Source organism: Rhinoderma darwinii, chromosome 1 (genome assembly GCF_050947455.1).
Source record: "Rhinoderma darwinii isolate aRhiDar2 chromosome 1, aRhiDar2.hap1, whole genome shotgun sequence".
NCBI classification, from domain to species: Eukaryota; Metazoa; Chordata; class Amphibia; order Anura; family Rhinodermatidae; genus Rhinoderma; species Rhinoderma darwinii.
Window position 1 is genome coordinate 236,760,903 of NC_134687.1, and position 22,559 is coordinate 236,783,461.

At 40.0% G+C, this 22,559-nt stretch overlaps 1 protein-coding gene across 1 annotated transcript in view; it reads right to left on the reverse strand.

Moving 5' to 3' along the window:
- Window positions 1-22,559, reverse strand: part of LOC142741564 (fibrillin-2-like) — a 142,329-nt gene that overhangs the window by 25,141 nt on the left and 94,629 nt on the right. Inside the window, exons 9-29 of the mRNA XM_075850960.1 lie at window positions 10,587-10,739; window positions 9,998-10,225; window positions 9,493-9,636; window positions 8,763-8,882; window positions 8,406-8,531; window positions 7,220-7,342; window positions 5,858-6,133; window positions 5,541-5,594; window positions 5,277-5,402; window positions 5,042-5,167; window positions 4,713-4,832; window positions 4,244-4,381; window positions 4,097-4,147; window positions 3,227-3,352; window positions 2,872-3,099; window positions 2,157-2,282; window positions 1,920-2,048; window positions 1,295-1,420; window positions 1,054-1,179; window positions 238-360; window positions 1-120 (exon numbers count right to left, since the gene is read on the reverse strand). The exon at window positions 1-120 is cut by the window's left edge and continues 6 nt beyond it. Of these exons, the coding sequence (XP_075707075.1) occupies window positions 1-120; window positions 238-360; window positions 1,054-1,179; window positions 1,295-1,420; window positions 1,920-2,048; window positions 2,157-2,282; window positions 2,872-3,099; window positions 3,227-3,352; window positions 4,097-4,147; window positions 4,244-4,381; window positions 4,713-4,832; window positions 5,042-5,167; window positions 5,277-5,402; window positions 5,541-5,594; window positions 5,858-6,133; window positions 7,220-7,342; window positions 8,406-8,531; window positions 8,763-8,882; window positions 9,493-9,636; window positions 9,998-10,225; window positions 10,587-10,739 (2,889 nt within the window). The remainder of the gene's footprint in view (window positions 121-237; window positions 361-1,053; window positions 1,180-1,294; window positions 1,421-1,919; window positions 2,049-2,156; window positions 2,283-2,871; window positions 3,100-3,226; window positions 3,353-4,096; window positions 4,148-4,243; window positions 4,382-4,712; window positions 4,833-5,041; window positions 5,168-5,276; window positions 5,403-5,540; window positions 5,595-5,857; window positions 6,134-7,219; window positions 7,343-8,405; window positions 8,532-8,762; window positions 8,883-9,492; window positions 9,637-9,997; window positions 10,226-10,586; window positions 10,740-22,559) is intronic.

Sequence of the window (22,559 nt, forward strand, 5' to 3'; positions counted from 1 at the left end):
ATGTCTTCATATCCAGAGATGCCATGAAACCATCGAAGCACAAGCAACGATATTCTCCAGGAATGTTCGTACATTGCCCACCATCACAAATGTCTGGGTTGTCCTCACATTCATCAATATCTAGTATTTATCAAGTTAAATTATTAGTATAAGTATCTATGGTATCAAGCAACATCTATTCCACATAGTTCAACAGACCATTGTACATTAGAAACACTACTTCATGCCATTTCTTACCAGCACATGATCTCTTGTCAGGCATAAGTGCATATCCTTCACTACAGCTGCACTCATAGCTGCCTTCTGAGTTGGTACATTGGGTGTCACATCCTCCGTTCATGATTGTGCATTCATCAATATCTGCAACAGAGTATTGTATGTACACGTTGACCTCAGTACTAAGACATGACAACACAACAGACATTTCCCGTACTGCACGTAATGAGTCCACCTTAAAGCTTCTTTTGTGGAGCTCCACACACTCATCACCCCAATTTCAGCTAAAGAAAGCCCAACATTGTAACACTGGATATAGAGGATTATTGATATCATAAATTTGGTAATTTATAATGTAAGCTTCTTTGTGATCTCTCAAACTAATATGAGAAAAGATCAGATGGTTACATAGATCTATACCGGTTAATGCTCTGAATTTCCAGTCAATAGTTGGGTATACCTGTAAGCACAATTAATGTTCTTTTGTGTAAGGGAAAAAGTAGGTTGATATAAAGTTTACAATTACAGATATAACATAGGTGGGGAGATCCTTTTAGTAATAAATAAAGGCCTAAACAACAGCTTGTAAGGTTTATGACCAAGAGGAGAATACTGTAGCTATTACATACATCATTGCACTCCCTCCGACCCTCTTTCCGTTGTGTTACTTGGGACTATTACAAGGTACTTCCCTTACCTCATAAGATGGGAATTCTGCTAACTTTCCACATCCCTTAGATAATTAAAACCAACTGATTGGAATAACAATGTTGTTTGGGATTTCTTTTGAGACATGTAGATTCCATGAACACAGATTGGACGGAGTGAATTACTCACCCATACAACCCTGCCGATCAGGAGTTGACTGGAAGCCAGAATCACAAGAGCACTGGTAAGTTCCAATCATGTTGATGCACCGCCCGTTCCTGCAGAGGTTATCACTCAAGGAACACTCATTTATGTCTGGGAAAATAAAAAATGACATGCACATTCTTAAATAAATGCATCTTCCCATCAGATTCAATTATTTGGCTTGTATGGATTCGCCATGTAAAAAGTTTACTGAATGTTTTCATACCAACGCAGGCATTGCCTTCTGTAGTCAGCTCATGCCCTAGGGGGCAAATACATTCAAAGCTGCCATCAGTGTTGATGCAGGTTCCTCCTCTACACAGCAGTGGGTCTCTTTCACATTCATCAATGTCTGTAAGCAAAGGGTAGGTTACATAGGTGTCATCTTCAATTTATTTGAGTATGTCATCTTCAATTTATTTGAATCACATTATATTTTGTTGTATAGACAAGGTTATAAAATACTGCATATAAAGTAAGTTTGCTGCAATAATAAACTATATGGTATATTTGAACTTTCAATTTAATATAAAATACATAAATATTGCTATGTAGTTATTACTCTCTAGCAATAATTGAAGCGTGCCAATAGACTGTCTAAAATTTCAACTCCACATGAAAGATAGAGGAGAGTCCTGCCCAGGAGATGCGAGTGGGACCAACTAGTGCTGGGTCCCCCTCCTCCACGAGCCCCATTGCAGCCACATGGACTACATATATACGCCCCTGCTGCCGAGGCAGTGCTTTTTAGTTTAGAGGATGCCTTCATGATTCAGGCTCTCCTGCCATCTTTGAACTTGTTCCTTACAATATATATTCACCTTCAAAACATAAATGATTCTTATAATTACCCATGCAGTTCTTCATCATCATGAATCCACTCTCATAACCATCAAAGCATTCACACTCAAAGCTTCCAAGAGTATTGACGCAAGTTCCATGTCCGCAGAGGTCAGGAGAAATGCGGCATTCATCTATGTCTGTATTAATGATAGTAAAACAAATGACGTAAATCAGCAGGCCAGAGGTTTTATGTGGTTGACATTTGGAGTGCCAAAACCTAGTGAGAAATCACAAATGTTTCTTACCTGTACAGTTTCTTTCTTCAGCATCCAGAGCAAAGCCACTCTCACAATTACACCGGAAGCTTCCAATGCTGTTGCGGCATGTTCCATGGTTGCACAAGCTGTTGAATACTTTACATTCATTTACATCTGCGAAGAGTAACAAAAAAATAATTGAATAAATAGCAAGATAGAATTTGAGTAAAGGTGAAGTCCATGTTTCTCGAGTAATTTCGGAGTAATACAATGCGAGCATTTCCTGTACATTCAAGGGCTGAATACTGGTCAAGAAATAACATCAACCCACTAAAATCTATGAAGCAGCCAAAATAAAAATGTCTGGAGAGCATATAGTCCATTAACTATAAATAGGACAGTCCTATGGTACAAGCTGGGTTTCATTGTACAATGTTAGGTGAATATTCTGGGCATGTGTAAACTATCAATTATTATACTTCTCAAGGCTGTGGACAAACTATAGTAAAATGAATGTAAAGGTAATTTTATATAAAAACATATATGATGTTTTTAAATAATCTTCATGTAGAAGCTAAAGCAAAATTATGCATGAGAAAGTTTTGAAAAATGGAATGTGATTTGTTACCTTCTGAGTATATGTATTTATTATCCAATTCTTATTATTCATTCAACCAAAGTGACAACATTAAAATACAGTCATATTCAGCAAGATCACCATTGGCAGCAGGAAAGATAGTGCTGAACTAGAGAAACATAATACCTTTGTAAAATGGACGGCCAGAAAGAATGTCGCCTCTGTTAGCAAAGCCAGGTCCCCTTGGGCAGGTGGTTTTATATTCATCACTTCCAAATTTTGGGCACTCCTCACAGTCAATACCCCAGGCAGCACCCACAGTGCAGCAGCACATATCAATTCTGTATTTTCCTGGCAAGGGAGAGGTGCACTCATCTTCATCCCACTTCATGTAGCACTGTTCCAAACGTATATCTGATGGAAAATTGACAACACAATAATGAGTATTCATACTAGTTCTCATGGCTCCCATTCTATTTTCTGCTTCTACTAGATTACTCCTGATGAAGACAATAACATAAGATGTCATCTGTTTTCTTACCAACACAGTTTCTGCCAGTGCCATCCAGGATTAGGCCTTCAGGACATTCGCACTTGAATGAACCAGCAGTATTCACACAACGTCCATTAGGGCACACACCCGGGAATACTTCACACTCATTTACATCTGTAAAAAAGAAAATGAGAAATTACAAATTAATATAATAAGCAAATTGAAAGGTTCAGCGGATACAGGCCGGATCATACTGGCCCACGAGAGTACCCATGAGCATCCTAAAATAGGCCTAGTCTCCGACACAATTTTTGGCCTTGAAGGTCTAGCAGAAGACAAATCCATTTGGAGTTGACTTTACAGCCAATCACTTTTTCACTAGGGTCTATTTCTTGTAGGCTGATTAACAAAAAAAATAAAAAAACAATATTTGACCTTATTGATGTTGTGTCCTATGATATGGCATACAGTGGCATATGTCATCCAATGACTCCCATACCTAGCAGTATACTTATTTTGCGGGATGCCTCTGTATTAAATAACATAGTTGACTACGCTATTCAATACAGTTGAAAAAGGTATGCCAATGCATACCATTCCTTCATATGCCAGGCGGACACTTTTATTGACATATACGCAGCGCTGTAAAGAGATCCTCTTTTACTGTCCCCATTGGGGCTCACAATCTAAATTCCCTATTGGTATGTTTTTAGGGACATATATTGGGTCAATGGGACCCTATAGACACGTTCAGCATATGTGTCATGGGAATTTCCCAGCACATTAGTCCCAGGTACACGGCAAATACAGATATAAAATGTGATACTGATGAAGTTACATTGAAAATAATTTAATAAAATAAGACAAATAGATATCTTGTAAAATCTTGTAAAATCTTGTAAAATAAACAGATTTTACCTTCACATGCAACTCCCTTCTTCCTGGAGTACCCTCTAGGACATGCAGGATCTAAATAAAATGTAGAGTGTCTTTAGTTATATAGATAATAATGTTTCTAAATGCATACATTAAATATATATTTAGATTTTATAATATGAGTCTTACCAATTTCACAACGCTCACAAGGACTTCCCCAGGCTGCCCCTAATGTTGCACAGCATTCAGATTTCAAAGTGGCCCCGTTGATGTTGACCTCGCATCGACCATCTTGGAGGTTCAACCAGCAAGTTCCTTTCATGCTATCTGAATTGTGTAAAGGAGGAATATGTACAATGTCAAAATCTTACTTTATAATTTCAGAATTGTTTGCTAGTGTGTGCCGTAATTGTAATGCATGCAACAGACCAGAAATATGAAGTGTAAGACTGACTGCAAAGTATTATACTAACTGTTCTACTGCAATAAAATATCCATACAAAATGGGTTTTGTGAAGAAAGTGAAAGCAAGTCAATGCTCAGAAAAGTCTCAATATTAGATCACGCAAGCTCACAATATAATCCAATGTGTCATTTTTTTCCTTAAAGACTTAAACAGTGACCTCCTTGAAGCCAGAAGAGTCTTAACAACACTCACCCACACAAATAGTTCCGGTAGAATCCAGCTTACTGCCGAATGAGCACTCGCACACAAAAGAGCCAGCATTGTTCCTGCAGATGCCATTAACACAGGGGTTGGATGCACATTCATTGATATCTGAAAATGAAAAGAGATGATAGGAGAAAGTGGTCAAGGACAGTCAATGACATCATCATGCTCAAAATGGGCAATAACAAAATTGTTGATTTAAAAAAGGGCCTTGGGAAACGGCTAAATTTATTTTTTAAGGGATTTGCATGGTAGGCAGAGAGATAGACGAAGAAAGCACTACAGTAACTTACATATCCTTTGAAATCTATTCCTACCTTCACAAGTCTCAGACTCAGGCTTAAAGACATAACCCTTGGGGCACGTGCAGGTGTAGCTTCCAGGAGTGTTACGGCACAAGCCATTGTCACACAGCAGGCGGTTCACTGCACACTCATCAACATCTGAAATTGGGAGTAAAAACTCAATGCCTGCTCTTTATGGGCCGTCAAACAATATTATATGTGTTATGTTATGAAAAGTGAATTTTTGAATGTAGTACAGCAAACATACCCACGCAGTTCTTCCCACTTGCATCTGATTCATAGCCTACATTACAGATACAACGATAGCTGCCACGCAGATTTTCACAGAGGCCGTTGGGGCAAATTTCGGAGTTCAAGGCACATTCATTAATATCTGAGTTAATAAAAAGATGAAATGCAGTTAATAGCCTGCATATAAAGTCAATAAACATATATATATATATATATATATATAGATATATATATATATCAGATATGAGAGATATTAGTTAGTCTCACAGCAGACCCTTACCTCTGCCATCTGCAGTTATGCCAATACCACTGCTGCAAAGAGCCTGAAATTCAGCTGCAAAATGAGTAACAGAGTATTAGCGGTAACATTCTTTAGATGTTTAGATGTGTATGGTGTTTTTATTGTTTCTTGATTTATTCAGATGAAGATTACAAAGAACAATAACATATTGCACAATGTATACTGTAGAATATAACTCAACCTATTTTGAGCATATCCTGAACATACTGACCAAGTTACAAGTGACCATGACTTAATAACTGTCTAGAACTAATTTAATTCTTGATGGCTTGTGCCATCTATAATACTATACTCACCAGAGTTCTTGGCAGGGCAAGGTTGGCAGGGCTCACCAAATCCATGGTCAGGATTTGCACAGCAACACTCAGATTTGGTAACAGCACCAGGAAATGGACGGGCACAAGTTCCCTTTTTAATGCCTCCATAACAAGTGCTGCGCATGTGGGTGTCCACACAGACTCGTCCATCAATGCCAATTGTCAGTCCACCTAAGCACTCACAACGGAAGGAGCCCTCTGTGTTAACACAGCGCCCGTTCATGCAGATTCCTGGTGTCTGGCATTCATCCACATCTAAAAACATACAGGATCGTTTTTATTTGGTGCTAAATTTACAAAATAGATATAAAGCATATGATTCCTTCTTCTTTAGGGAAATACAGAAGGGAAAATGGAGGTGTCAAATGATAAAATAGATGAGTATATAAAACGACTTTACGTTTGTTAAAACAAAGGAGAGTGAAGCTGATCACAAAATATGTATGTTGTTTAGTAGATTCTAGAATTAAGACAACAATATAAAACCATCTATTCATAACATGATAAAACAAGAATTTTTGTTAACCTAAGATTTACAGCCATCTGGAACCTTTAGCTGGATGAAAAACAAAGACTTATTTAAACTCAGAGCAATAATCTTGTTCACACTTGCAATCTCAGTAAAGCAAATGCAAGGACTTCTTTAGAATCCATCAAAAATCCTAAATCTAATGTAATACATACATGTAAGACGATCATATTGGTCAAGTCTGTGATCTTACACCATCACTGATTTCCAGATGACACCTAAACCACTTTGGCACTGCTGATAGATTTCTGATACTGGAAATCTGATATAACATTCTAAGCAAAGGGCCATTCAAGGCACGTTTGCAGGTTTTCGGTAGCAGAAATCCCTAAGCAGTGCCAAAGGGGTTTAAATGCGCTAGAGCCACTTGTTCTAGAAATTATTGACAGCAGTGTTCACTCACCAATGTGATCTTCTAAACCACTCTGGACAACTAGGGATATTATCAGGAATACTATTACTAACGATGGGGTGAGGGGCAGCACTTTGCCATTCCTGCTGTGGGCATCAACAAATTTCGAGACCACCCATTTAAAAATCCTGTGCTTTTGTTTGTAGGTTCTCCTTGTGCAAATGATCTGACATACAATATGGAAGTACTATTTATCCTGTGATTGCTGTTGAAGTAAATGTAGTTATGCTGCTGTTTGCATTATTGCAGTTCAGTTTACGGTCAACAAGGTGGGCCATTTCTGGACCCTATGAATTCTAGCTACACCTCTGGCAGAAGACCACAACGTTTCAAATAGTTCATAATAAGTCAGTAATAGATTTGTATGCAGTAACATAGTAAGTATATCACCACTTCTTACCAACACAGTAGCGTCCATTGGGTGCCAATACAAAGCCTGGCTTACAGATGCACTTAAAGCTGCCGTCCTCATTAATACACATCCCGTTTAAGCACATATTTGTGGTCGCGCACTCATCGTGATCTGTGGGAAAGATTGTATTAGCTGATGGACCACACAAAAGCTTAATTATTTTTCATTTTATTTATGCTACTGTGGTATGTTTATTTTATATGTCCAGCAGCAGCCAAATAAGCTGACATATGACCCTGGAATTTCATTAGCAATACAGTGTAATATAAAATGACATTGAACCCAGTTCATGGTAAAGATGTCAATTTATGCTTATTTTATTGGAAACCTCAGGGGCCCTAATAGATGCGTAATGTAAGCTTATAACAACAAGGCAAAGATCTGTGCAATGTAAAGCAATATCTCATGAATTTTAGCATAATGATCAGCATTTCTGTAAGCTGCCATTTGGGAATTCTCTTGTGAAATGAAATTTTGAATGGGCTGTAACAGTCTAGACTGAGTCAAAGATGAGTCAAACATGTATGATTTTACGCACCCACGGAAGAGCTAGAGGCAGGGCCGGTCATGTACAGACGGTAAATGGTCAGGGCCCCCGAATTTCCTATTATGTTCATCAACCTCAATCTTGTCTCCTATTGCATACATTTGGTGGGTACCTGAGGAAGGCTGATATACAATCACCCACTTCATTTTGAAATGAGAATAATATGATCTTTATGCAGCCTCTCAGGCCCATACAATATATTTATTGGGTCCATGGGGGAGAAGGAACAGAATACTAATTGAAGCCTATCTATTTACACATGTGAAATGAAGGGCACCATGTTGGGAACCAGGTTTGCACATCTTTTCTATTAAATAGGGACCTTCAGTTTACAGATAAGACTTTGTAACTCCCATGCAGTGACCAGTCTATAAGTGGGTGGGTGACAACCCACAGGTGAATTTGGGCCCCTTATTTGCCTGGACCCATTAAAGAAGTAACACCTGTATTGCCCTGATTCAGGTATTATATTTTTCTGTATATTATGCGGTTCATAAACTACATTTCTTAGATGTTAAAATAAATCAGACATTGCATTCTTTGGATACGTATCCAATGAGTTAATAAGATAAAAATGCCAAAAACGTTATAGTACATACAACAAGGTCTTAGTATTGACCAACTCACCCACACAATTCTTTCCATCTGGAGTAGTCTCAAACCCAGCATTGCAGATACACTGAAAACTGCCCTCTGTGTTCACACAACGCCCATTCCGGCACATCACTCCATTCATGATGCATTCATCAATATCTGAAAAGATTGGACATTCAGGTTTAAATATGTATATAAATCCATGTGAATATCTTAAACAATTGTGGTAGAATCCATGTAGACCTTTGGCCTTCAAAGACTCTTAAATATACAACTATCAGTACTTGGCATTTGGAAAGTTGTTCAGTTTGCATAACAGATTTTGCCCTATAATCTAAAGGTTTTATTCCAATACATATTGTATATTGACAAATATCAGATGTCGCCTACCAATACATGCTTGTTTGGTGGGGTTGCTCTGGAATCCATCATGACATCTACAGTGGTATGATCCTTGTGTATTCACACAGTCTCCATGAATGCATGGACTGCTGGCGCACTCATCGACATCTACAGGAAAGCAATTTTGTGTTTAATAAAAACAAAATTTGGGTATTGACAAATTGTGTGGAAAGTGAGTTTTCCAAAAGAAGATTTTGAAGTTCTTACAAAATACCCTCCTAAAAGAAGAAAAATTAAAATAAGAGCATATTTTATTTTATTCTTCTACTGCCGGATCCTGTCTGAGCTGGGTGTTGTGTTTATAACCAGAACAGAACTGAAGAAGCTTAGTTCTCTTTTAACTGCATTCTAGTTACTGATATATTTTTATAGGCTACAAGAAACATCTGATATGATTCCTCCTTTGTTGAGGCGTTGTTCTGTAGGTGACCAGCATAACAACTATAAAGTCAGGTTCATCCTTTCATCTTAGTGATCTACTTTGTTTATGTATATATAGGTGTTCTGCCCAACCCTTGTAGCCAAAGCTAAAAATATATAATAATGCTGACAGAGCAAGTACTTATAGTCCATATCGCTCAACCCAATCTACTGCATGGTGATTTTTCATAGACAATAATTGCCTAATCTAAACTTAATTTGCATAAAATACATTTTTTAAGTGTAGTCTTGCTATTGCTTTTACTTTCTATTTTCTACTTTTCCTTTATTGTCTTACCTATGCATTCCAGTCGGCTGTCCTGTTTGTAACCCATATTGCATTCGCAGCGATAACTGGATGGTGTAGGGATACAACGCCCATTTTGGCACAAATTGGTAAAGTGTTTGCAAATATCTCCAGTCTGATTCAGAGTTGCTGTTCCTAATACATTGAATGAGATTACACAAACAAGCAATAGATTAGTATTTATTGATCCAATGTTTTATGTTTCTGTGCGTATGTAATTTTCCACTTTCTTAATTATCTCTATTTACCACAGTCTTCTCTATGAGTTCGTCACTCTTTTGGTTTGCCTGAGACTTAATTCCTTATTGTATTTACATAATTTTTTTTATTTATTCAAATTCTTTAAAGGTCTATTGCCAATAATGCAGGAATCAACTGAAATTACACTTGATAAAATGTAGACTAAATATACAATAATATATACTAGGATCACTTATGCTAGCATTGTGACTAATAAATATACTGCCTGATACTTTCTCCTAAAGTTTAAACTTACCAATTTCTGTGCCCACACTCGGCAATCCTGATATTGTTCCTTGTCCATTAGGTCCAACCCCAATTGGGCCGAATCCACCAGGTCCAATACCTCCTGGTCCAATTCCACCAGGTCCAATACCTCCTGGCCCAAATCCACCTGGTCCAATGCCACCAGGGCCAATAGGATAGGTTCCTGGGTATGCCGGGCCTAGAGGTAGGCTTTCAATGCAAAGTCTTCGGTATTCATCTATCAAAACAATGCATAGTGTTGTCTTAGTCAAGAACTTTTAAAATTGAAAACATATTATTTTATTTTTTACATAAATGTTGTCTAAATGTATTCACCTTCTCTTTTATAGTAAGACATATGAAGAAGAAAATAAAATGAATAAGTAAGACCAATGTATTTTCATTGTCTAAACTTTACTTTCAACTACACCTTTGATATTTCAGACTACAACAAGACAGTCTTCTTTGTTAAATGAGCATTTCCGCTAGTCCAGACTCTATAGTCTAGACATACTATGAGCGTCTGAATGTTTGAGTATCACATACTGTAGGTGTCTTAGTTCTACATATAAAAAATTCATGAAAACCACAGAACTTACCGCTCCCTCTGACTGGACACATCTCTGGTGTTTGACCTAAGGCCCAGCATCGTCCAGTTTCACAGCAACATTGTCCTTTTGTGTATTGGCCAGGAAGTTCTCCAGCACATCGGCCCCCAATTAATGCCGAGAAACAGCTCCCAGTCCTCTGATCTGTTAAAAAAAATATGTGGTTAAAATCTGTGTTGTGATAATGATCATATTCATTTTAATAGTTTATTACAACAGGAATAAAAAAAAATCTGATTGCTACATTAATATTGACATAACTGATGATGCCCAATATCTCTCAATGATGATGGTAGTGGTGAAAGTATTTTGGAGTGAATTGGTAAATCTTTGATTTGAACCCTTTCTCAGTATTTTATCACATTTTATAACACTATTCTAGTATGGTTCGCCATTTAGCATAATAGAAGAAAAGGCATTTTGCTCATAAACTAATGGCAGCATTAAATGTCAATTACAATGTGTAAACCTATATGAGGAATGCCAATTTTCATCAGACCAAAACCAAATAACACATATTTCACTTTCCCCTGGAAAGAATTTATCAAATCTCTCTGGCCACACCTTACATTAATCAAAAATGTATAAGTGTGCCAAACTTTTACTACCTGGACTGGTCCACTGTTTACTCAAGTTTCTTCCATTAATGTGGAATTGGCCAAAGGTCCTTATTGTATTCATTTTATCAAATTCAAAGTCATAGAACGCATTCTAAACATAACAACTTCATCATTCAATAGCCCAGTAGTTTCAAGATTATATTCTGAATTTCATAACTCTAAATTTAGCTTAAAAAATTTATAAATGTATACATATATATATATATATATATATATACATATATAAAAAAAAAATCCCACAGCACCCCAATGTAGTAAGAAAGGTGGTTTATTCAGTCAACACAAGCTGCAACGTTTCGGTCCTGCTATGGGACCTTTTTCAAGCATAGTGATACAACAACATGTGTGATACTGTTGCATGTTCGATTTAATAATAATCAAGCTCATATATGCTTGTTTTAATGTTTGTTTATATAAATTACATTCTTTACATGCTTTATATTCTACCAATCAGCGTCATACACTTCTCTCCATTCATTTTTAGCAGTACTCGCAACACAGCGTGATCTCGCAAGATCACATTGTGCTGTCACATACACCCACATTAACTTTACCAAAGTGTCTTGAGAGTGAATAGACATTGCCTCCAGGCAGGATGCGATGTCTATTCACACTCCAGACACTCCGGCAAATTTTCTGTGGGACTTACTCACACAGCACAGCATGATGTCACTAGATCACGCTATGCCATCATTCACAGCGTGATCTCGCGAGATCATGCTGTGCTGTGATTAAGTCCCACAGAAACTTTACCGAAGTGTCGGGCGTGTGAATAGACATCGCATCCTGGCTGGAGGTGATGTCTATTCACTCTCAAGATACTTCGGTAAAGTTAATGTGGGTGTATGTGACATCACAGCGTGATCTCGCGAGATCACGCTGTGCTGCGAGTACTGCTAAAAATGAATGGAGAGAAGTGTATGACGCTGATTGGTCAGCGTCATATGCTTCTCTTTTACAATGCCCAGTTGGTAAAAAGGTAAAAAACGCCCAGTTGTCTATTAAGAAACTAATTAGCAAAACATTTTTCATAACTTGCTCAATATTGATCCACTGTTATTATCTACATTACAGCGCCGATCAGATTATGTAGGAGATGGGGCAGTTATAATCTGGTGACAGAGCCTTTTTAAAGGTAAAGTGTGAGGTCATAGTGATGGCAGAGGACTGCTTATCATTTGGGTCAAATGTGGTAAAAACCACATAAAAAATATTAGGAGAAATGCCATATATATAGAGCTAATATTATCTATGGAAATATGTATATAGTGAATTAGTATGTACAGTTAATATATACAGCAGGTAACGGTGCTAAAGATGTTGCCGATAAGTTTCATTGAAGGATAAAACCACTTCAGTAGTCTTTGAACTATCACCGCAAGAACAGTACTCGCAGCACTGTCAGTGGATAATGAATTAAAGAACATTATAATTCACCGGTATCATGGAATAATAAAATATTATGATACTCATTGGCACATTAATTTTTGTTCTTTCAGGGCAAAAGGTTAGGATGTGAGGAATTTAATAGGTGTATGGAATGCAGTCACCATCTGGTATGCCCTTGCTGCCACTGAGGTGTGGGATTTGTAGACAGGGAAACATTTTAATAGGGACCAGGTGTTGAGGGGTGTGTAAAAGGCAGGACGTTTTTACCATATGAAACAGGTATGTTACTTTTTTTTGTGCCTGTAAAAAAAAAATAGCGCTCGCTCTTATGCATATCAGCGGAGTCAGAATGAATTTCCAATGATCACTATAAATCCTAAGAACTGCATTCCTTCCATAGTGGATAATAACAGTATCTCTCTAGGTTAGATTTATAACATTCTTTTGGCCTACCTTCTAAAGCATAGATAAATACTGCGTTCTGGAGAGTCTTTCTGGACCTCCACCCCCCTATTCGGAAAATTATCATTTGTTAGGGGCATAACAATATAAAACATAAATACTTCCCTCTCCTCTTTCTCCCGGCTGCAGAAGGGGATAGGTGGGCAGACACTGGTGAGTGATGCCACCCTGCGTTATTTACTCACACTGAGCTGATGTGTAGTTACAGGCATCAGCACAGTATAGGGAGCATCTCAGACTACTTCGTCCCTTTAATGCCACTGCTGGGAAGTAGTAGTCTAACATCCCAGTAACATCACCATGAATGTTGTCAGGAATCCTGTTAAGGAATCCTGTTAAGGAATCCTGTTATGGAAACGATGTCAGGTTGAATATTACTATTCAACCCTGACATGATATGCAAAGTGATTGGCACATCGGACAGTCTCTTGAAGGCCAAAATGATTATTGTTGCCAATGTCTATTAATAAATGTATTCTTCTATAGTTATTCAAAACCCAAAGATCTCAATTGTGTTACACAGCCTGTGTAATGCGTCTACTAGATGGAGTCAAGTATTAACATAAAATGATAAAATGATAGAACCTAGTGTGGGAGAGTGATTCATAACCATAAGGACTGCTTTCGTTTACGGCTGTCTGATTCATCCTTGTGCACTAATAACACTGGCTATTTGCTCATCCAAACTGATGACTTTTGGATCTTGTAAGAACAATTATTTTTAAGTTAATATAAAGCACACATCGACATATGGACTCCAGTTTACAGGCTCTGTATCGAATTAGGGAACACCACTCCAGGCATAACTAATATTCTGTGCTATGCCATGTGAAGGTCTTGAGGGGGTGGTGCATGACACAGAGATTCTTAATACTTATAAATTACTTTAATGGATAGGTAATAACTATTACGCCTCATTCACACGACAGGGTCCGAATGTTGGCCGATAAAATCGGCCGTTTTGGGCCGTTTTTCCCGGCCGGTTTGCATCCGTTTTGCATCCGTTCCGATTCCATTCAGGGCCGTGTTACCGTTTTTGACGGCCGATTTTGACCTGTTTTGCATCCGTTTTTTCCCCTGTCCGTTTTAAAATTGGATGAATTTCATTTAAGTTTGTTGCCACACACAGCCCTTTGTAGATAATGCCACACAGCCCCCTGTAGGTAATGCCACCCAGCACCCTGTTGGTAATGCCACCCAGCCCCCTGCAGGCAATGCCACCCAGCCCCCTGTAGGTAATGCCACCCAGCCCTCTACGGGTAATGCCACCCAGCCCCCTATAGGTAATGCCACCCTGCCCCCTGTAGGTAATGCCACCCTGCCCCTTGTAGGTAATGCCACCCAGCTCCCTGTTGGTAATGCCACCAAGCTCCCTGTTGGTAATGCCACCCTGCCACTTGTAGGTAATGCCACCCTGCCCCTTGTAGGTAATGCCACCCAGCTCCCTGTTGGTAATGCCACCATGCCCCTTGTAGGTAATGCCACCCAGCTCCCTGTTGATAATGCCACCCAGCTCCCTGTTGGTAATGCCACCCAGCCCCCTGCAGGTAATGCCACCCAGCCCCCTGTAGGTGATGCCACCCAGCCCCCTGTAGGTGATGCCACCCAGCCCCCTGTAGGTGATGCCACCAAGTCCCCTGTAGGTGATGTTTCCAAGTCCCCTGTAGGTGATGCTACACAGCCCCCTGTAGGCTGCACGCATCCCCCCCACATTCCAGGAGAAGTCACTGACTTCAATGTCCATATATGGACAGTGTAGTCACTGACTTCTCCTGGAGAGGAATTCCCTGCCACAGGTCGGGAATTCCGCTTCAGAAGTGAGTGATGTCACTGTGTCCATATATGGACAGTGTAGTCACTCACTTCTCCTGTAGCGGAATCCCCGGCCATAGAGTCGGGGATTCCGCTTCAGAAGTGAGTGACATCGGTGTGTCCATATATGGATAGTGTAGTCACTAACTTCTCCTGTAGCGGAATCCCCGGCCATAGAGTTGGGGATTCCGCTGCAGAAATAAGTGACATCGCTGTGTCCATATATGGGCAGTGTAGACACTCACATCTCCTGTAGCGGAATCCCCGTCCATAGAGTCGGGGATTCCGCTGCGAAGTGAGTGACATAGCTGTGTCCATATATGGACAGTGTAGTCACTCACTTCTCCTGTAGCGGAATCCCTGGCCATAGAGTCTGGGATTCTGCTGCAGAAGTGAGTGACATCGCTGTGTCCATATATGGACAGTGTAGTCACTCACTTCTCCTGTAGCGGAATCCCCGGCCATAGAGTCGGGGATTCCGCTGCAGAAGTGAGTGACTTCGCTGTGTCCATATATGGACAGTGTAGTCACGCACTTCTCCTGTAGCGGAATCCCCAATCCCCGGCCGGGGATTGGGGATTCCGACTCCTACAGGGAGCAAAAAAGACCCTCCTCCTCACATGCACTCTGCACTGTGAGGAGGAGGAGGAGAGAGAGCGCGCGAGCGACGGAATACATAGCCATCACTCGGGACACATTCAGGTGATGGCCGTGTATTACCCGGCCCCATAGACTTCTATGGGAGCCGGGCGGCCGGGTAAACGGCTGAAAATAGGGCATGTCCCATTTTTTGACGGGCAGGTTTCTCGGGCCATCAAAAAATCGGTCGTGTGAATAGCCCCATTAGGGGTCTATTGTTTCTAATGCAGCCGGGTGACGGCCGATTTATGAATGGCCGTCACACGGCCGGGAAACCCTGTCGTGTGAATAAGGGCTTAGTAGATGATCATGCTCTATAGATCTGAATGCAAATATATACAAATTTAATATTCTTGTACGTTACTTTCTTTCCCTCAATATTAAGGTAGTATAAGTAAAACCTATTTTTCCACATAATGGCCTCTGAGGTCACAGCCAGCTGGACTTGTCCTTGTATTAACAGAAGACATCATGGAGCTTTGTGCTCACATTTGCAGAAAGTAATCCGCAGTAAGCATTGCTCTTTCCTTCTTGTATTTTAACAATAAATTATTATGGGTAAAGGTCAAGATTAATCCTGCTCCCAACCGCTCAAAGCATCATGAACTGCCAGAGCTGTGACATGCTTTAAGTGTAATTGGAAATAATTGCAATGGGAATTTTCAATTGTTCAATAGACAGACCAAAATGTACTAATCATTTTATGTTCCTATTTCAATTTTTTGTATTTTTATTGACATGGATTGTTAAAAGTAATTTGTGAGTGTCTTGTGCATCATGATATATCTATGAATTTAGTCCTATGCAATCCTATGGAAAACCATAAATAAAACCTTCACAATGACTTGTACCCATCCACAACATCAACTGTTTTGTAGCTCTGCTACATCCGTATGCAACCAAAAGAAATCATTTATGCAGTTTTGAGCTGTGTTACACCATCAGGTTCTAGGAACCTGTTTACTTGCATGGTTGCATTAAATACTTGTTACTGAAGCATTTTTAGCACAACTATATAACAGGAATAGTTAATACACGTGGTAACCATAAATCTCCCGTGGAGACGTCATTAAAGGGTTTTTTCACATTCTGACAACATGTAATTGTAATTGTGAGAAAAATCCATTAAAGGGGTTTTCCACGTTATGACAACTGATGACCTATCCACCAGATAGGTCATCAGTATATGATCGGTGCGTGTCCAACACCCGGACACCGCACCGATCTGCCACTCCAGCTGCCTCAGGGTACTGGATGGTTTAATTGGTATACAGTAGTTGGAGCCGGAAGCAGATGGCTCCGACTACTAGATAGCGGCTGTTCGACAGAACTGCGGCTCTGCTCCTATTCATATGAATAGGAGCAGAGCTGCAGTACTGCAGCTCGGCCACTATTCTTTGACTGGATCTAACTGCTTCCAGCAATATCGTCCAGTGCTTGTAGGCAGCCAGAATGCCGGATCGGTGTGGGGTCCAGTTGTCAGACTCACACCAATCATATACTGATGACCTATCTGGTGGATAGGTCATCAGTTGTCAGAACGTGGAAAACCTCTTTAATGGATTTTTCTCACAATTACAAGCAGGCAGTCTCATGTATGCCTTGGGGTTTTTTTTTGTTTCTTTTAAAGGTAATTTTATTAAGACCTCATAACAAACAGCGTTACAAGTATAAAGGCAGAAAAGTCTGAATGATACATAGAAGAGGCAATGCAATAGTACCAAGGTCAGTATAAGGTCAGTTATGAATTTAAAACATACAAAACAGTCTTAGATACATCAATATGCATAAATAAGAAAAGAACAAAAATAAAACCTTAACAAACAGCCTTTCCTTATCAGCATAGAAATATATAAGGCTGGGTTCACACGAGCACATTAATGTCCGTAATGGACGGACGTATTTCGGTCGGAAGTCCCGGACCGAACTCAGTGCAGGGAGCCGGGCTCCTAGCATCATAGTTATGCACGATGCTAGGAGTCCCTGCCTCTCCGTGGAACTACTGTCCCGTACTGAAAACATGATTACAGTACGGGACAGTTGTCCCGCACCGAGGCAGGGACTCCTAGCGTCGTACATAACTATGATGCTAGGAGCCCGACTCCCTGCACTGAGTTTGGTCCGGGACTTCCGGCCGAAATACGTCCGTCCATTACGGACGTTAATGTGCTCGTGTGAACCCAGCCTAAAAAAGCTTGGTGAACACCCATCAAGAGAGAAGTGCAGTAGAGAAGTGGAGGACACAAAGAGACGGCATCAGAGTCCAGGTCCAAATATTTTGGACAGTATCAATTTAAGAGCTAGTATGAGGGTTGGCCATCCGAGAGTTCCATATTTTCCGAAATTTGTCAGGACAGCCACGAACTTCATATGTGAGTTTAACCCCTTAACGACATGTCACGTACATGCCGTTAAGGGGAAGTATGGAGCGGGCTCACAGGCTGAGCTGGCTCCATACTCAGCGGGTGATGGATGTGTTATACAGCCGATACCTCACTGCAATGGGCGGAATCAAAGATCACTTAGATTCCGCCAGTTTAACACCTTAAATGCCATGGTCAATTGCGAGCACGGCAATTAAATTGTTAGAATCAGGAAAGCTCCCCCCCCACGACGAGAACGGCCGGTGACCACGGTTGTCATAGCAACCCGGGGGCCTAATGAAGGCCCCCAGGTCTGCCATCTTTGTACTCCTTTGAAGCCCTGCCTCTGGCAAGGCTTTAAAGGAGACTGTCAACATCACGATATACTGCAATACATTAGTATTGCTGTATATCATGCAAGCGATCCAATGATCACTGGTTCAATTCCCCTAGGGGGACTAATCAAAAAATCTAAAAAAAACAGTTAAAGTTTTTTATAATGTTCCAAAAAATTTTTTATTAAAAGTCAAAAAAAACAAAACCTTTACCAATTTTTTCCCTAAAGCAATGTAAAAAAAAAAAAAGTTAACATAGCTGGTATCGCCGCATCCGTAAAAGTCCGAACTATCACAATATAGCATTATTTAACCTACTTAGTGAATGCTGTAAAAAAAAGAATATATATAAAACATTCAAATAGCTGTTTTTTGGTCACCATAGCTCTAAAAAAAAACCTATGAAAACTACAGCTCGCCCCGCAAAATTTAAGCCCTCACATCGCTAAATTGATGGAGAAATAAAAAAGTTATGGCTCCCAAAACAAAACATATAAATTTGGTATCACCGTAATCGTATCAAACTGTAGAATAAGGTGAATATGTCGTTTTTACCGCCTGATGGATGCAGTAAAAATCGCTGTTTTTTGCCCATTTCTTCCCACAAATAATTTTTTTTTCAGCTTCCCAGTACATTATGTGGTACAATAAATGGTGCCATGCCAAACTACAACTTGTCCCGCAAAAAACAAGCCCTCATATGGCGACGAATAAATAAAAAAGTTATGGCTTTTGGAAGGCGGGGAGGAAAAAACGAAAATGGAAAAACTGAAATTGGTCTGGTCTTTAAGGGGTTAAAGAATGTCAGGGTAGAGTTAACCAGTGCAATCCATGCAGGTAACGTAGGAACCTCAGGATGTTTCCAGTGCAGAAGTATAGTTTTTTTTTAGCATAAAATAATAGCAGTGTCATGAGAGATCTAACAGCCACAGTAGGTATAGTTTCTTCCACCAGGAATAGGAGACAAATTCTACAGTCATGAATATGAGGGAGTCCTAGTTTAAGCTCAAGTACTTCATCCCAGAAATTATTTATAATTGGACATTCCCGGAATATATGCAAGAAGGAGCCCTCAGCTCCCTGACAACGTGGGCAAACAGGAGTAGGCATACATCCCATTCTAAATAATTTGGAAGGGGTGTAATAAATTTGATGGAAAAACTTTACTTGAATAAGTCGGTCTCTTGTAAATATTAAGGGACCTGCCAGAGCAGATAGCATTTCTTTATGATCATCTGCAGATATAGAGGGAAGAGTCTGTTTATTGGAAGACACATTAAGCAACTGACGATAAAGTATGGACAATGGTTTAGCCAACGCCTCCTGTGTCACCCAGTCCTCCACCGGGGATGTACATAGTCTGACTTTATATCCTGCAAATTGCGACCAAAGAGCGTGTCTAAGCTGGAAATAACGGAACCTGAGATGAGTCGGAATCTAATGTTTGGATCTAAGCTGTGTGAAAATGGCAATCTTATCCTCCACCACCACATCCTCCAAGGTCAATAACCCAAGGGTTGCCCACTCACTAGGGTTAGGAAGTCTTCTTAGCTGCGGTAAAAGCGGGTTATACCATAGTGGAGTCCTAGGTGACTCTGACTTAAATAGCAGCATTGATCTTTGCCAAAACTTCAGAGCAGTCTGTATTGGGACTGTAAGTGTGTATCCCGGTGGGGGGGGGGGGGGCTGCCTAAATAGAATTCACTAGGGCTTTATAGGAACCAAGAAGTGAAGCCTCCAGCTCAGTACAGGGGTTGAGATATCTATTAGTAAACCACCACCAAACGTACACCAGTTCGCTGGCAAGGAAGTATAGATATGGATTCGGAAGAGCCAACCCCCCTCCTCAGTGGGGAGTTGTAGTGTGCCCAGAGCAATTCTAGGAGTGCCTCCCACCCAAATAAAAGATCTAAGATCCTTATCGATATTAGTGTACAGTGATAATGGTAGCCACACTAGAGAGTCATGAAAAATATACAAAAACCTGGGCTGGGACTTCATTTTAAATAGATTAATTCTGCCCGTAGTTGTGAGAGGGAGGTGTTTCCACCTATCAAGGTCTATGTTAAGAGACTGTACCAAAAGAGTAATATTATCTGGTATAAAGCTACAAATATTGGGCCTAATTACTACACCTAAATAAGTAATTTTATCTGCCCACTGTGGCGGGGAAGGAAGTGCAACCCTTCCAGCTGCCTCATCTATGGCCATTACCAAGGAGTTACACCAATTCACACAAAGTCCAGAGAAGGACGCAAATAAATTAAATAAAGATTGTATGCCTTGTTTTAATGTCTAAGCTGACTGGCTCCTGCTTTACTCCCAGGAGTCCTCTTCTTCAGACATGTGCTTTTTTTCTTTGTACATTCTCAGCAAGATCCAATACTCCAGGAAAATTCTAATTACATAATGTACTTACAAATAATAAAATTGTGTCATATTCCATCTGATGCCATATTATGCATTAATTCTAGGGGAGAATATTTCCATAAAAAGGCACATGATGTGACACTTGGACTCCATGTGCCTTTATGGTTATTTCATGTGCAGGAAAAAAGAACAACTTTGTAAATACATTACGTTACTTATCATACTGATGCTGAGTTACAGCCTGTACTATATAGTCCATAGCTGGATTCCCAGTGTCATTAGAAACAGTAAACAAGCTTATCAATGAACACATCCCTAACAACTCAATGTTTATTTGTAGTTTGTTACCATGGAGACATATAGGTCTGCATGGGACTTGTACACACAAAACGGTAAGAGATTTTAAATCAATACTAATTGCATTGCTTCATTTTTTTTATTTTAGAGGCATTGGAAGATTGACAATTGGTTGCACATGTGTACATATCCTTTAAAGGGGTTTTCCACTACCGAAAAACTGGTGACCTATCCACTGGATAGGTCATCAGTTTATGATCGGTGTGGGTCAGACATCTGGACCACGCACCAATCAGCTTCTCTGGCTGCCTCCGAGCATCGGACGTCGATGCCAGAAGAAGATGGCTCCGGTCACGGAATAGCGGCAGAGCTACAGTACTGCAGCATGGCTATGCAATGTATGGAGCCAACTGCTTCCGTCTCCGTACACTGCATAGTGTGCAATGACATCCGGTGCCGCAGGCAGCCGAAGGACCTGATCGGTGCAGGGTCCGGGTGTCGGATCCGCACCGATCATATACTGATGACCTATCCGGTGGATAGGTCATCAGTTTTCCGGTAGTGGAAAACCCCTTTAATTCAAGATAAGTAAGTCAATGTATTTACAAAGTCAAAGCAACTATCTGAAAGTGCTCCTTCTTAGGGTTTGATTTCCAAAGATACCACAGCGCAGTGCTCCTGTGATCTGTGCTGCTTGCTGAATAGAAATTCCGTAAAAAATTTCCATGTACACAAAGTGAACTCATAGCTGGGTTATCACAGTGGCTGTTTTCTTTGAGATAATCAGCACAATTAAAGATATAGTCTATACGAAAACGTGTCCAATCACGAGTAGAAAATCCCTTGTCAACAAGTGCTTATATATTTCATACATCAGACCTCTGTGGGGTTTTTAGGACGACTAGCATGTTGACACACTACGTCTGACTGGCTACTTTAGTCTCATACCAAAGCATACAAGATCTGTGTATTGACATGCCTTGGAAGATGTTTAACATATACTGTAGAAAATGTTTCCTCCAAACTGGCCATACTGGGTACGGGACTGTTCACATCGGCGTTGGAAGCTCTGTTAGGGGCCTCTATCACAGATCTGGATGCTATTGCTTCCCATAAATGCACCGGCACCCTAACGGAAACCCGACGGAACCCATTAAAGTCAATGGGTTTTGTCGGGCGCTGATAATGTGTCCGTTGAACAACGGAATCGGCACTTCCACTATTTACGTTGTTCTGCTCTTCTGACAGAGTAGAACAATGGAAACATCAATGCAGGTCTGAACCCGGCCTAAGATTATTAGGAACTATAGACATCTTCAATGAGAGAATGCCATCAAGCCAACATATTGCACCATGTGTGGCCACAATTTGAAGTCTTTATTTGCTAAATGTTTTATGACATTGACTCTCTAATAGATGGTTCTAAGTGTTGGATTACTGAGAAGATTTTTGAGAAAATGTAACTGATATAACACTTTATACTATTATTGGTAGCCAATAAAAAATACAGTTAAGATCTGAAGGAAGGTCAAAGAGGACCTGCAGGAAAACTGTGTGACAATACCTGAAAAAAATTATTTGACTTTTATCTGAATGATTAACATAAAAATTGTAAGAAGATAATAATTAAGCCACCTTTGCTCTTTAAATTACCTGCCAGGAAAAATTTAAGCAAAC